Genomic DNA, 16,291 nt, shown 5'->3' with positions numbered 1-16,291 from the left:
CAGGGGAGCTGTGAGAGAGGAGGAGTTGTCTCTGTACAAAGAGCCTGCAGAAGCACCTGGGCCGGGATCACAGCGGGTCGGCTCCCAGGCGCCTGACACTGGGCTGACCGCGATTTGTCCTAAACCGCCTCCAAGGACTACGTGGCTGTCAGAGCTCGCCCGAGTGCCAAGCACACCAGCGCTCACGGAGACGGCAACCTCAGCAGGTGCTGCCCGGGCAGCTCAGGCTGTCTCCGTGCCCTGGAGGGATCCTCCCTCGCAGAGCAGCCTCTACCAGTTCCTCCAGCAACCTGAGGAGCACAAAGCAGCGGGAGGCTGGCAGGGCAGCAGGCCAACGATTCAACCAAAGGACTTGCCTCTAACGTCCCAGCTGAAGTTATACAAAGTAGTCGTAGCGCAAGCTGAAGGAGAGCGGCGAGGTCGTGACAGCCACTCGCGCGTGTGCTCGGCTTCCAGCGGCTCCCAGGGCGTGACTCGGGAGAGCGAGATGATTCAGAAGAAGTGGGGCTGAACAAGATGCTTGGGACCTTCTCAGAGGGATGCCTTACGCTTCTGGTCAGATTAAGTATCAGGAGTAATAGCAGCTTTTGGTCTGGAATCATTTGCCCTCTTGAGCGTTGTCAATCATTCAATTAATAGTGAGCTTTTTACCCATTTTCAGCTGAATTTAAAGCCCGGCTGGCAAGTGCTGGCATACCAGGGCTCTGACGGAGACCTGACATTGCCGGCTGGGGGGGGCAGGACCTCCTGCATGCCTGAGCGACTGCACCGGGGCACTTCAGGGGTTTTTAGGAGTTTACTTCTGATACTTCAAAAACTTAGGGCCAGAGAAAATGCTCCTTCTGTGCACCTGGCTTAGCTCCCTGTGAGTGAAAGCAGAATGGAAACTGCTGCACAAAAATAATGTCATATAGGCTAGCTAGGAAGTGTCACTTCCAAAATGCTAATATGCATACAAGTAGTTCAACTTTTAAGATTTATCTGTTTAAATGTTCGTATTGAGCATACATAATATGCAGTTATAGTTAACAGTTTCCAGCTCAGATATTTCACAATTTTAGAACAACAGAATTTGATTAGACTGATTACTCTTATACCTTGTTTAATATTATAATTTCATTACAAAACCTAATCTGGAGGACTTTCAGCTTCATATGGCTCCATTGGTTTTTTAGCATGCATGTATTTTCAGTTCTTTTTGTGAATGCTCTGTTAATATGTTTTTTATTCAGCAAGTTTTTAGACCTTCGATAACAGTTACTACGAATTTTAGTAACAGTACGTTACAAAAGTACGCATTCTTCAAATATAGTGTCAATTTTGATCAGCAGACTATAACCCTTAAAAAACCAGGAGTTTAGAAATCCACTTTGCCATAAAGATATAAAAAAATCAAAGTCTGTAGACGAATACAGAAAAGAGATTATATGCCATTCAAGTTAGTACTTACAATTTTCACTGTAAAAAACACAGGGTAAAAAAAATATTTTCTGATGTCAGTCCTCCCCTTCACACAAAGTGGAGACTAAATAAAATAAACTCTAGATTAATTAGCGTCCAGACTAAATGAAATAAAAAAGTAAACTTCTTTTGGATCTGATATTAGTGTGACTTAGTCTGTGGAAAAAAGCCATGAAAAGAAACAAGTCCAAATGCTTTAATATGTGCCAGAGCAGTGATTGCCAATTTTTGGGATGCAATGTTTTTTCAGATTCCCTCTTTTCACTAAAAAGTTGTTCTAAAAAAGGAAAAAAAAATTAAATAGTTTTCTTAAATCTGCTCTCAAGTCAGTGAGAACTCAACTGAAATGATCGAAGTTCTTTGGATCCACGCTCTGGTTATACAAACAGATTTGCACAGGAGAATAGTTAACGAAGCTATTACTGAATTGGCTCCAAAGACCGATCTTTTTATTACTAAAAACACAGTACTTTTTACTCCAATGTAACTTCTGCCATTTAAACAGATGTGTCACAACCAAAGGGTGAAACAAGCCAGTCATGCTCAGAGTTAGTTGAAAAATGACATTTCTACTCTATTGGGAATTCTAACAGTTGAAAAGTTTTAACTCTGAGTGGGAAGAAAGTCTAAATTCAGTGTGGAATATAAATTCTATCCCCTTCCCAAAATATTTTGAGAATCTTAATAATACAATGGAGTAAATAAAACACATAAATAAACCCCGATATTAAAAGAAAATGCATCCAGCAATGAAACGGAAATATTTTGCTATTACTAAAACACAACAAGGAAGCCAGAATGATTTCTTCTCCTGATTTCTTACTCTTTGCCCGACGGTTGAGGGAAACCTTTCTGTTTTAACAAGACTTCATTTTTTTCAACAGAAGACTCTTCAGCTGAAGATTTTTTAGCCCTCACTACCTACAAACATGAATATGCAAAAGCTGGGAGAGAGATACGCACACGTATCCCATGTCACTCCCACACAAGCCCTCATACGATACACAGGGTTTCCATCTATTTTGGCAATAGTAGCAGAAGCCTCTGGAAACCCAGCCTAGACAGATCTAATGTTACAAATCATCAGCACTGAAAAGCAAAGTCACAATAATGTTTGCTGATCCTAGGATAAAAAATGGCAAAATAGCCGTGTTTATATCTACTTTTTCTTCAAAAGGGAATATACAGACACAAATTTGGTCCATGGGGATTTTATGTTAAAAAGAAGTAAGCAGCTATGATGCCCGATGGATGTTTTTAAGAATGCTGTTTTGGCAGGAAAAAATAACACAGTGCTTTCTTTTCACTTATTCCCTGTAGCTTTACATAATCAGCGCAATTTTTTATTTTTTGTATTAACTTGTGCGGAGCATCACAGAAAACACAGCTGGAAGGGACCTTGAGAGGTCATATGGTGCAGCCCCCACCCCAAGGCGGGAGCTGCTCTTCCCGCGTTCGTGCTGGAAGATGTCTAATCTGTTCTTAAAGACAGCCTGTGAAGGGCAAGGGGTCGCTGTCCTTGTCTGTCTGCTCCAGGGCTCCAAAATCTTCACCGTGAAGTTTCTCCAAATGTCTAATCTGAATCTTCCTTGTTGCAATTAAACAGATTACTTCTTCACCATGGCTACGGGGAGGAGATTAATATCTTTGCTTCCGCAAAAGCCTCATACACTTGCAAATTCGGGGTGAGTGAAATTGCCTCGCTTTCTCCGTAATTATTTCAGCTTGGGAATTCTAACGAGACATTGGTTGGAGGTAATTGTTTAGGAAGTGCATAAACAGCAGCTTGGAAATAATACTAATACTTACTGAGGGGAACAGCCTGCCCTTTGGGTTCTCTGTAAGCCAGCTGGACATGACCTGCCTCAGACCAGAAAGTCTGCATGAAAGCAGATCAGGTGTGAAAGATGGCTATTTACAGACTCGGTAAATAGCAATGTACTTCATGACACACAGTACCCTAAATTCTCCCTATGATGAAAAATACAGGCCTATCAACCACTTAATAGTGAATATAATACCCACTTTTTTGCGATCACGCAGACGCCATTAAGATGCATTCAGGAGCCATCAGCTACTTCTGCAGTGCACCACAGTAGGCTATACAAAAACTACAGGCAACATGGTGAGAAATTACTGCCCTGATTAAAACTCTAGGTCCTCAATTAGCCAGTATGAATGCCAGCATGATTTAAAGTGCCTGCTGTACCCAGCAGATGCCTTAATTTCAGTAAGGGACTTCACTATCCACCAAATTGACTGCCTTGCCCAACTCGCCTGCTGGAAACAAGTGGTTGTGTGTGTCAGAGTTAAACGTGGAATTTACTCTCTCTGGAAATGGATGACTATTCCCCGCCCACCCGAAGCTGTGCTTTGGTCTCTCAGCATACAGGACAGAGCTAATTCATGAGAAGGAGAACACGTTCCCTCCCAAGCAAACAGTTTCTCATTCCTCCATGTATCCTCGCTGTGCTTCTGTGTCCTCTTGGCAGGACCTAAAAAGAGATGCAGCGGGTGCACCAATGCACAATTAAATATTACAGACGTGCGCTAATGCTTTGGGAACGTGCCCGCTGCCAAAGCCCTGCCAATTTACAGATTATTGTAAGAATACCTTAAAACTGGCAGCGGCACCATTCCACCTGCTGTCTTTGTTAGGGCTCAGCATTTCTAGCCCCGTCTCCACTTCAGGACACAATATGCAGTGAGGCAGCACCTGCTGCTCTCCTGTCTCTGACGGGCATATGTAAAGGCTGGAGAGTAGATACAGGTGCTCAGAGTCCTCCTGCACACTGCCTCAGCCAAATGTACGCTGACAGAAATGTGAAGTTATCTCGGAACACAGATGTTTGGCTTTGCTGCCACTGCCTGACACCGGCACTTTATTTTCTTTATCATGTGTGTTGAATTGAAAGCTTTTTTTTTTTAGGCCCTGACCTTGGCAGCGGTTGCTACTGCATTTCATCATAAAGATAGGAGAAAAGAAGATGAAAAAAAAAAAAGAAAAGGAAGAGGAACTTACTGGATTTTCCTGATGCCCTTTGTAATCCTGAATACTTCAGCTGAGGGCCCTCTAACACTTTTTACTTATCATACTAACTCTACGTCTTCCACTCCTTCACAGACACATTTTTACCCACCCTTAGCATGTCTTTCATGTGATTTAAAAATACAGATATTTTTCCAGTTGACAGAGATGACTGAAAAAAATCTGTGTTAATTCTACATCTGCTTTTAAGCTGCATTTTTGTTACGTTTTGTTTGGTGTATCAGTTTGTATTTCAGCTCATTTGAGGATGAAGTTGCCTATAAAACCCGTACGTGAACTCTCAGGTTCTACTAGTTTATCTGTAAATTGTCATGACCTTCCTTAGTCAATATAATTGAGGTATCTGTAAAACGTTTTGCTAAAGGTGGTTATGAACAGGCACTGATGACTTAATGACTGTAACACAGGGTAAAGCAATTCACTGAAAAGACTTTTTCTGAGGCTGGTAAAATTACAGGTCCTACTGTTCCACTAATACCTCTCGCTCTTGTGCTCGCACCTGTACACCGCACGGCGCTGGTGGTCTCTGCGTTTTCAGTTTATTCCTACAGGGGTGACATTTCCCCCCCAGCCCACATTTCTTTTCTCAGCTTCCTCTGCCCGAGTCCATCTGTCTGAAAGCCTGCCGTGTCATCCAGGAGATCCTTCCTGCGCGTTCGCCACTCGGTGAAACACAACCTTTACAACTTCAAAAAAATACCCACCCAGTCTTTTTTTTTGGGTAAAAGACTACGCAGACATGTTTTTACTTAGAAAAAAGAAAGAAAAAAATATTGAGCAGTGAAGACAAATTTCTTGTCAGTATTTGCTGCAGAACAATGTCAATCTAATGAGCAAATGGGATGAAAATCTAGTTTTTGATGCAAATCTGCAAAATCGTGGTTGCCTGAGTTACAGCTTTCTTGACAAGAGTGAGATGTCTCACCGTTATTTCAATACATAAAACAGAAATTCAAAATAATGACTTTAAAATTATTCAGACCCAATGTTTAGAAGAAGTCAGACAGAGGTAGACAGCATGAGAAACAAAAAGTATCTTTCTGTGCTTTTTGTTATCCAGGGCCATCTTTACAGTTACTTCATCAGTCTCCTGAAATATTTGAAATGGTACTGTGTAACTCAATAAAACTATAAGGCACCTGACTTTATTACTTACTCAAAAAAAGTGGTCCATCCAGTCTCATCACTTTTAGTTGCCAGAAGCCCACTGTTGCCATGGTAGGTAAATAAGACGAGCTCCTGCCCTTGTGCAGTCATGCTTTTCAAACATCCGTTAGTGCCGATCGTCAACCAGATGACTTGGTTATCAGGAGAGACCACTCTCACTGGCATCCGGTTGGGATCCCGTCTGATACGAAGAGTGTTCCCATTGCTATCCGTTACCGCAGTAATATCATTGTCATTGCTGTAGCTAAAATTGTACAGATAGTCTCCGGTGACTAAACTCACCGTGTACTGGTGAGTACCATTGACATCAAAGATGTAAAGCTCTTGGTCAGTTGGAGAAGCAACTTCGTAAAAGTTCACTGAATTCAGTAAGGGTTTGTTCTTCGACACAGCCCGTATCCGAATATTTCCCAGGTCAGCAATATACAGCGTGCCATCCGGAGACACAGCTAAGGAGGAAGGGGCATTAAGCTTGGCATCTTTAGCATAGCCATCTCCATTTTGGTAACAGTCACAGTTGACGTCATTTTTGCAATCGCACTCTGAGGGTATTCCAGCAACTAATGAGATCTCTCCATCCGTTGTGACCTGTCTTATCCTATTAATCTTTTTTTCATCGGTTTCTGTAATGTAAAGCACCCCACTGTAGGAGACGGCAATGGCGGTTGCTGACTCTAGCGTGGTCTGTACAGCGTGCTTCCCCACCGTGTACTCCACTCCAGGAACCTGGCAATGCATTGGCCTCCCTGCAGCAATGCGAACCTGACGGTTTTCAGTGATCTGCAGAACTACGTTGTTATCCAAAACATAAATGGAGTTATCCATCGGGTTGATAGCTAAATCTGTAGGCCATTCCAGACGAACCTTAACAAAGAGAAGTGTTTTGTTGAACAGTTAACCAGTGCAGATTAAATGAATTAATTCACCTTCAGTTTTAGACACTGCTGTACAGATATTTTTCAGCTGCTGTAACCAATCATGACAAAAAGACTTGTATGGAAGTACAGGCAGCAAACTAAAGCTTTTCAGGGAGGCAAGGGGAACAATGTTCAGACATCTATTTTATTGAAAAAAAGCCAGCTGCATTGGAACTATCATACAGGTGGTATTTCCCCTCCGATAAATGCTATACTTTTCTGTATCACAAATGCATAAAGAAAAATAGAGACAGATATCAAAGTCTAAATACGTACTTTAAGGACAGTACTCATCTTTTATTCTTGTAATAGCAAAACCAACTCACTACCTTCCAGATTACGAAATACCGTACTGTGCTCCATTTTTAAACATACCACTAGTGATGTCCCTTCTTACCTACACAAGCTTCTTGAGACAAATAGAAAAATATGTTCTTTTCTATAGATCCTCTCGTTCACTCCAGTAGGCTAAGGATGTTAGTGATTCAGAAAACATCAATGTGCCAAGATAGTTCTAACAGATCTGCCATTCTCCCAGTATTTACTACCAGACTTAATGTTTCCTGCTGATAGTTTTGCTGTTCTAAACTTAACTGAACTTTATGGGCAGAAAAATTGAATACAGCAGCATTTATAGCTAAGAGAATACACTGCGATTCATGCCCTTGGAACAGGTTTCTTTCTCTCCAAATTCTGCTGTTAAATATCCGTTACGCACTCCACCCAGTTTTATTTTAAGGGGCAAGAAAGCTGCGTTTGCACTTCTGGCTCCAGCGCAGCTTTCCAGATTAGCAGCAGCTAAAATGTACCTGGCTGATGTGCATGCTGGTATCACAGGTTAGAGGTCGTGCTGAGGTCAGGTCATTGGAGCCAAGCAAAGTAGATATTATTCCGTTCTGATCCACTTTTCTGATCATGGTCCCATCAACAAAGTAGATTAACCCGTTCTTGTCAATTGCTATTCCTTTAGTGAAGAGAATAAAAATTAGGTTTTTGTACTAGCAGTGAATATATTATCTCTAACTAAGGGCGTAAGGGCGTGTGTATCTAGTAGAAATTAAGGGCAGAAAATATGGTCTTAGGCAGAAGGTAGTAAAAGAGCTTGTGAACGTATTTTGCATAATAAACCAATATTCAGTATGAAATCTACTACTGTTGATCACATTTGCTGTTCATTTGCTGTTGTGTGTTGAGAAGGGCCTAGCTTTTAAGTTAACCTGAAAAATGGGATAAGTGGGTCCAAAAGCAACATTGATTTTAAATCTTCACCATTGCCTGCCAAACACGTAATTTAAACAAACATTTAAAAATGCTCAATAACCACGAAAGCCAAATATCTCCTAAAAAATCAGCCCAGGTCCCCTGTAGCTCTCTTCCTCAATGGTCTTTCCAGTTGGAAAAAAAGACTCAAAACCACATTTTTGAGCCAACTACTGGGTTCCGTAATTAAACACGCTCACGCCCCCCGGCTCTCAACTTCTGCGTTATTTTGGAAGTTACAGAGGGATAACTCTTTTTACCTTTAGGGCTCATGAGAGTTGCCTCCACCGCCTTGCCTCCATCACCACACCTTGCCTCATCAAACGGTAGGCACTGCTCCCCTGTTCCTCCTATTATCTCCACATTTTTGGTCAGGTCTTTTGCACCCGTGAGCGACTTGGGCCGATAAATCCTGCGCGTGTTTGTGTCGGAAACGTACAAATCTCCCGTCACAGGGTCGGTTGCGAGGTAGTATCTGTGAGCTGGGTTGTTGCTGTAAAATGGATTTATACATTGCACATGCTGTAACTAATTGCACCTAACATTGGATCAAGAAGAAAAGGCTTCAGTTCCTATGCAGTGTGCAGTAAGGCATAAAGAGTTAAAAACCAGGGTGATGCTCTAGGCGTACGCAGCACAGGTCTTGGGGTCCCAAACCCTTTCTTGGCTCTCATTTCTCGCCTGTGTCACAGGCAGTCCAACCTAGACTACTTGCCCTTTTGGGACAGAAGATCCGTTTTGTTCATGATGCTCGCAGGCCTGTCCTACGCTCCGTCATTAGAGACAGCCCCTGTCTCTGCAATAGGCCAAATCAAAATGCTGGAGTCTTAACAACTCCCAGGCTTTCTGGGAGCCTCGATCCAGTTCCAAACTTTGCAGCAGGACCCCAGCCCTCGCTTAGACTTTGTCGCTGTTATCATCCTATCTGTTTTATTATGCTTTCTATAAGGCTGCTGGGGTGCATGGTTTATATAATTCATAAACAGATAAGGCAGAGTTCATATTATTAGTTCAGAGGCAAGAGATAAGACATCCTTCATAAGTATTTGTTTAATCCACTGCTTTCAAAGACGTGATACGCATGATTTAACGCATTAGGAAATGTCATCTTTTCCACCAGAGCACCGAGCGGAGCTTTTCCGTTCTTCTTCACTCAGAGTCATATTTCAAGTAACTGTACACATTGGCACAAAGCCGCTAACTATGCCAACACAGCCTTTATTACAGTGAAAATATATATTGCTAACCATTTTCCCAGAAACGTACATTTTGCCTCTCCACTGGTGCCACATAATTGAGAATTACTGTCTTTTCTCCCCTGCTGGTGAAAAAACCAGCCCTGGAGAGTACCTTTTGGGTTGATATATTATGAGGTAGAAACTTAACCCACTACAGCTGGGATTCCTGACCTAATTTATGGCACGAAGAGCTGAAATAAGGTCATGTAAATACAGGAGGTAATTTCAGATGCTTTCCTAATGGATTGAAGCAGAGTGTCAGAACAGTCAGTCCCACTTTGGATGTTTGCAAAAGCGCTGCTTAAACAGATCTACCAGTCTTGGTGATAGCCAAACATCTGTTCGCAGAACGCTATACTTCACGTTTTGTAAATACATAACTGTGCTAATGTAACACATTTTTATGTACTGCCACTTGGAAAAAGCAACAAGAGACCAACAGGAACAACTTGTGAACAAATTATGTCTTTTAGCAGGGACAGATTTTTATAGCTATCCAATTACAAAAACACAGAAAAAAATGTGTTGCATAAATAGGATTTTCTTTGGTTTTAAGACTTTTAACATGTTGGTTCAGAAACCAAGTGAAGCAGACTAGTGAAATCAAATACACAGTGATTAGCACCTCTTAAAAAGCTCTGCTACAGAGCCGAGTGTTGTACAGCATGTCTGAAAACAATTAAATGTAGGCTTACTTTAAATTTCTGGTTGTTAGAAATCTATTATTGCCAACGTGCTAAATAGTTGAAAGGTATTTTCGAAACCTTAATTTACGCAGAGATCATTTAATATGATCACTATGTAGTGTTATTTATACCTCTGCAATTAAATTATACCCATTTACATGATTACTTTGGTCTTTAAGAAACTTTGCAGACACTTCAAATATAAACACATTGCAAAATGTGAAATGTGCAATTAAATTTTATTTCATCGTAATTTAAAATAAAGTCCTTCCTTATACTACTAAAATGTAAATTAAAGTACTTCTCTTCAACTCATCTAACATTGCCTCAATCATATTTTTCAATTGTTGGGATAAACAGTCATCAAATCAATAACTAAATAATTTATGCCTAACACAATTACTTCTTTCTAAAAAGAATTTTTCAAGCTGTTTTCTTCATAAATATGAAAACATTTCTACGTTTTAATTAATTCCAGCAAAAATGACAAAGCTGTTCTTATTTGGGATGAGTTCTCACAGTAGGTAGTGTATCCTCATCAAAACAAAAAAATTCAGCTGATAATTTAAGGTTATTGTCTCATCTTATAAAAAAAAAAAACAACAAAGTTTGGGAGTGCATAGGATTTACTATTGAATCAATATAAACTCTCCAATTTGTCATGCATAGATGTCTAATGGCTCCTTTCTGAGACAATACAACAGGCTTAACTTCAGCGTTTCTTTTCAAGTGAAGGTTAAAAAACGGAGGTAGCTTTAGCCGATAGAAAAACCTTATTAACTCCCAGGAGCAAGGCACAATTTGAGGAACTGAGTAACTGTCCAGTGAAAACCATGTTTGTTTTCTAGCCAGAAAACATCTATGCGCACCATGCGGATCTCAAAAAACAAATGCAAAGAAGTAAAATCCACAGTCAGTGACTCCTTGACTCATTCAGTATCGCCTAATCGCTGCCTGTAGCTCTGAAAAACATGCAGTTACATACCAACATGGGCTCCTATAAAGACAAATGACTACAAATTAACTTGTTCTGTTTATGCCAAATTATAGTAACAGTGCCTCGAATCTGAAGTGCGCACACACGTGCGCAAATACACACACACACACGCACAGAGCTGTAATGATCTCTTTCCCATTGCATAATTTTATCTTGCTTACACCAATCTTTTGATTCTTCAGCTGTCAGATCACCTACTTCACTCTCCATGCACGAATTTTTAAAAAATACTCTTCCTGCTTCAGTCCCCCTCTCTCTCCCATTCACTCTGTGCCTTCTAAACCATATACCCTCAAAGCTGTTTTTAGGTTTGGCTAAACTTTTTTCTGGCTCTCTACAGACTTGGGATACCGCTATAGCCTACAAATGACCTCCCTGTCTTCAAAGTCCTTCTAAAAATTACTTCTTCCATGAATGCCTATCAGCATTAATCACCCACAGGCAGCAGTGTGTATAAAGACATCAGTTCAGCTTTGATATTGAAAAAATGTTAGGTCACTGGTACATGAGAGGATAAATTTGATCTGCATTGTCTCTCTAATTTAGAGTACAGGCTCCTCGAGGTGGGAGGCACATCACTCTCTGTGCTGAAGCACTGTGTTTATAGGCGAGGAGAGTTCAATGCTTGAATAGATAATAGATCTGAACTAGTATTTAGCCTTGTTCATTAGTTTTACTTGGGGAATGCATATTTTAGCGCATTTTCTTAGTTTCGATACCTAGCAATTATATATTGCAAAGTGGTCTGTTGAGGGCTGTCGTGCAAACCGCAATTTAAATAGAAAATCTCCTCAGCATTTCACAGGGCTCTGCACGACTTCACACAGGCAAAAGCACCTATTTGGTCTCACAGTGTGTCCTTAAGCTGGGGAACCCATGGCCACAGGATTTGGTGGATCCTAGAAGATTACACGTGTTAAATAAAAACCAGCTAAATTAATAGAATAAAAAGCTGTCAGGGGATATTAAGCATACAGATGCTACTCTTGGCTTAGGATGCCCCTGAGCAGCAAACCCCTAAGGCTAAGAGTGGACGCTGGGAAAATGTTGTATGATGGGAGAGAAAACTCAAACTCATAGCAGAGCGTGCCGGGCTGCACAGTGGGCTCCACACCTCCTGCCCGCTGGCTCCACACCCGCTCCGGCACAGCCAGTTCTGCACGGTCCTCTGCCTCTCCTTCTGCCTCAGGAGGGACCCCCACTTCACAGCAGATGTACGAGCCCATGAAAATGCTCTTACGCTAATTTGTGCAATATGATTGCAATTTCGCTACCCAGAGCTTCTGCATGTGTAGGCATGAATAAAGGAGAAAAGCTTCGGTGTTCTCCCTCACCAACTTTTCTTACATGCAGGGATCTAGTTTCTGAAACGCCGCAGTTGAGCCTGTGACCGCAGTTCTGCCAGAGGTAGAAGAGGGCGTCGCTACTAAACCACAGCAAGACAAACCTCGCTACGCGTCCGTTCCTTAATCCCATTTGTCCATTCCAAATTCCCATTTTGAGTATTATTCTGTATTCCATACATTTGCCAAGACAATGTCTTACCCAGCTGTAATCACAACTTTGTGATACCACAAGGGATATAATTCTTTTAAAAGTAGTGGAACAAATGCAAATTAAACGTAATAATGAAAACCTAAAACCACCAAATAGAAGAGATTGCCTCTGAGTCACACCTGAAAAATAACATAAAACCAGCTAGACTGTGCATCAACTCCCAATTCTGATCATTAGTGCCGATGCAAACACCTTATTTAGTCATGGAATTTTTTGCCTAATATGTTTGAAACATACTTTTTTAAACATAAACCCCTTTCTCATAAAGAAGTATGTCCAAATCAAAGTGAATTTAAAAAACAGGAGAACTGAGATATAGCTCTCCAGGATTTGCTGAAAAACAAGGAGGGAAAACAACTGGCAGCAAAAAATGGAGAGCAAGGCACCAGCGGGGCTGCAAAGCCCTGTAATTAGCAGTTCCACCACAAAGTCTTGCAGGGTTTCATGTACCCAGCAAGATTTTAGCGTAACTCTGTTTTTGTCGCCTTATCAGCGCCAGCTGCTGTGGCACAGCAATTCTAAGCATCCACCTTCTTCTCTTCTGGCCTTGCCACTATTGTAGCGATACCAAGATGGAAAAATGCTGTACTACAATCCTTCTGATTACTCTTGTTTTTATGACCAGTCTTACGAATCTTGGTGTACTTTAAAATCTTAACTCCTGGAGCGGTGTTATTATGGGACAATTTCAACTCTCATTATTAAGGGAAGTTCACCTTTAAAGAAACAAATCTGTTAAACGTGAGCCGGAAAAGACTCAATATCAAAAGGCTAATGAAATGAACTCACTTCATACTTTTGTAATTTTATTACTTATGCGCCATTCTCATCATATTTGGGGTATCTGATTAATGAGTGAGTTTTGACAGGATCAGTAAAAGTGCTGCCAGCAAGGAACAGGAGTGAGCAGAGGTGAGGGGACAGCAAAGGAGGGCATACGCAAGCATAAAAAGAAGCTTGACTGTGGACAGAGAGTGATGAGAAAAGAGGAACTCGTATCCGAAAGGACGATACAGCCTGACAGCTGACATAACTAAAACATATGAACTCATTATTTTTGAAAAATACTCCTCTTTTCTAATAATACATCTCCGAAATGACTTCTCCATTATAAGCATTCATTTGTTAAAAAAAGAAAAAAGAACAGTTAGAAAAATATAAATCTTCTTTAAGGAATGCTTACCTATGTCTAAAATCTTTATTTCTTGGTGGGAGCAAGTAAAAAAGAACAGAAAAACATTATTAGAAAAACATTCAGAAAGGATGTTAAAAGATGAAAAGAAGGCAACATTTACATCTATCATTAGTGAAGTGGTGAATGAGCCTCTGTTGTCCATTCGTGTCGACTACGTAGGTTAACTCTTAACATCCACAGAATAATTACTTTGGGTAGATTAAATTCTCACAGTTCAGAGATGTTTTACCAGGGTAACATTTTTTCACTTTAAATACTTTTTCAAATGTATTAAAATCTTTTGACTCAACTTTTTTTGTTCCCAAAAGCATTTGGAAACTCTAACCTACACAACATCAGAAATCTGTTCCATGCTTTAGTTTGCAACAGTAATTCACAACTCCAAAAGTCTGAGATGAGAAAAAAACATACCTTAGCTCCAGAACACTAGTTACATTTCCAGATGGGAATATCCGCCGAACATAGTTGAAATCCCCCACGTAAAGACTGCCATCTATCCCACAAGCTAAGGCAACTGGAGCCAATAATTTATTACCATCAGCTTGACCATTACAACTTGGACAGGAGATGCTGCGTCGTCTTCCATTGCCCATAATGCTACTAACAACTGGGGGTTGCTGAGATATAAATTGATTTTCACCATTTCCTTTGTAGAGGATTCCTGGCAGGTAATATAAAAAACACAAAATAAAAAATAGTTTATAAAAACTTTGAATGTCTGTACACAAAATGATGCATAAGTTTTCTAAATATTCTTTTAGTTGATTAATACAATTTAATGGACTTCTAATTGTTTCAACACCGTATTTTTCTCACTACCACAGAACTTTATTAAAACATTTATAGTTATATTTAAGTCACAGACACACTAAAATACACACAAAGCATTGAATTATCTTGTCCACAAAATGTAGTAGAAACACTAAATATACTAGCATTTAAAACCCAAACAAGTTTTCCATCATTCTTATTTTTAAATGTTAATAACTTTAACAGTTATAATTCAGAATAGAAACTGTTATGTTGAAGGAAATGCAAGGTGTACTGAATGATATCGAGGTCTGCGTTCCTAAATCCTTACAGTTTTGCAATTCCTCAGAAATGACTGGAATTTTAACTGTGCATATATTGTAAAAAAGAAAAAAATATATATTTTCAAATTGTATTCCTGAAGTCCTACTATAACTAATTATGAATATGATGTAAATGTAATCTAAAGTGGGTTACTGCTGCGAATTGTAAATATTAATTAAAGAGCTACTTCAAAAAGTTGGAGATTGCCTCAATTTTACATTATAAAAGACTCTTTACTCAGCTCACAATAAAAATGTACCTCTGGCAACAAAGTCTGCCTCAATACCATGTCTGCAGATATACGCAGTTATTAAAAATGTCAAAACAACAAAAAAAATGTGGTGCCAGGCCAACCTGCCTCTTAAACTTAATTCTGCTTTGAGGCATGAAAGGAACAATAATTTTGTGAAGACAAAGCAATGTGCCAGCAGTATTTTTCTTCCTTATAGCCTCCATAGGAAATCTGAGAAGAAAAATGCATGCTTTATGTTAAATCTTCAGTCTTAGGGAAAAAAGTGTGAATTTACAGTGTGTTAAAATGTTGCCAGGACCCTCATTATTACATCTCTCAATGAATCCATCGAGGTGTACTCTACAAATGGTCAGCTATTATGGTTTTACTCATAAGTCACAATATGTCTTTCCGTGGTATAATCCACATAAACCACATGTCACTTTGTACTTTAGAGTGATACATGTTTTATTGATCGTGTGCCCAGAGTTTCAGAGGCAGTTTGGGGCTGAGGGATACATTTCTCTTTAGAGATGCTTCGAAGAAATTTCAGACGTATTCCTCTTTCTCTCCTCACCCCCAAAATGCACTCTTTATACTGAAAGATATGAAAACAAATACTTTGTTTTCCTCTTTAAATGTTTTAGGTGTCTTCACTACTTTTTAATGTTATAAAATTTAGGAGATTATAAACGTAAAATCAATATACGTGATAAAATCGGGAAGAATGAAAATCGTTTCTGGAAACCTAACGGCAAGTATCTAAATAAGTAATCTAAATCAGAAGAGGGAGAATGTATTTTTCATGAATAGTTAAAGCCAGAATGCATTAACAGTATACGAAATCCCCTCTCCTATGATTACATCATTTATGACAATCATGGCACCATAATTTTGCCTCAAATAGCTGAGTTCTATAATTTTCATCAGAGGAATTCTACAAGTCAGCACAGTGCACTATTGCACCTGATTTATTCTGTCATTACCTTGAAAAATTGGTCCTTCACGTTTCTCCTCTATTATCACAGACTAAAAGATGTACATTAGACTATTTACTGCAGTAGCTCGGGATGTCCGTACAAACACTGTCTGCACTCTCCTCTGAATAAATTTCTCCAGCTCATCCACCTTGTCATTACAACTCTCCACTTCGTTTATTCAATTAGACACACGTCACTTTGAAAAGTCATTACTTGTCAAATGTACTCTTGAACATAATTTAAAGCCACCATCAATCTACCTTGTGAACAGAATCAATCTTATATATATATTTATAATTATAGCTCCTCACATTTTTAGATGGATTACCCTACAATAATTTGCACAGGAGTTTTTTGACATTTTAAATTAGGTACAATGACACCTTTTCCCTTGATTTGGTTACCTTGTTTTTCTACCAGTCAGAAGAAATGCTTTAGGGGGTGATTAGCATATCACACAAAATAAGCTCCTGTACTA

The 16,291-nt window shown here is 39.8% G+C and overlaps 1 protein-coding gene across 7 annotated transcripts in view; it reads right to left on the bottom strand.

The window, feature by feature from the left end:
- TENM3 (teneurin transmembrane protein 3) overlaps window positions 1–16,291 on the bottom strand; it is a gene marked incomplete at its 5' end in the record, with an annotated part of 317,770 nt that overhangs the window by 28,653 nt on the left and 272,826 nt on the right. For 5 of the 7 annotated variants that reach the window (XM_082316366.1, XM_082316360.1, XM_082316361.1 and 2 more), the window contains 5 exons: window positions 5,667–6,541; window positions 7,404–7,558; window positions 8,115–8,347; window positions 13,516–13,536; window positions 13,939–14,188. In XM_082316366.1, coding sequence (XP_082172492.1) covers window positions 5,667–6,541; window positions 7,404–7,558; window positions 8,115–8,347; window positions 13,516–13,536; window positions 13,939–14,188 — 1,534 coding nt within the window. The remainder of the gene's footprint in view (window positions 1–5,666; window positions 6,542–7,403; window positions 7,559–8,114; window positions 8,348–13,515; window positions 13,537–13,938; window positions 14,189–16,291) is intronic. The other 2 variants (XM_082316363.1, XM_082316365.1) reach the window with 1 other exon arrangement.

Source organism: Platalea leucorodia, assembly GCF_965183815.1.
Source record: "Platalea leucorodia genome assembly, chromosome: 6".
Taxonomy (NCBI): Eukaryota; Metazoa; Chordata; class Aves; order Pelecaniformes; family Threskiornithidae; genus Platalea; species Platalea leucorodia.
Note: the sequence above shows the minus strand (reverse complement) of the source record. Positions and strands in the feature narration are given on the sequence as shown.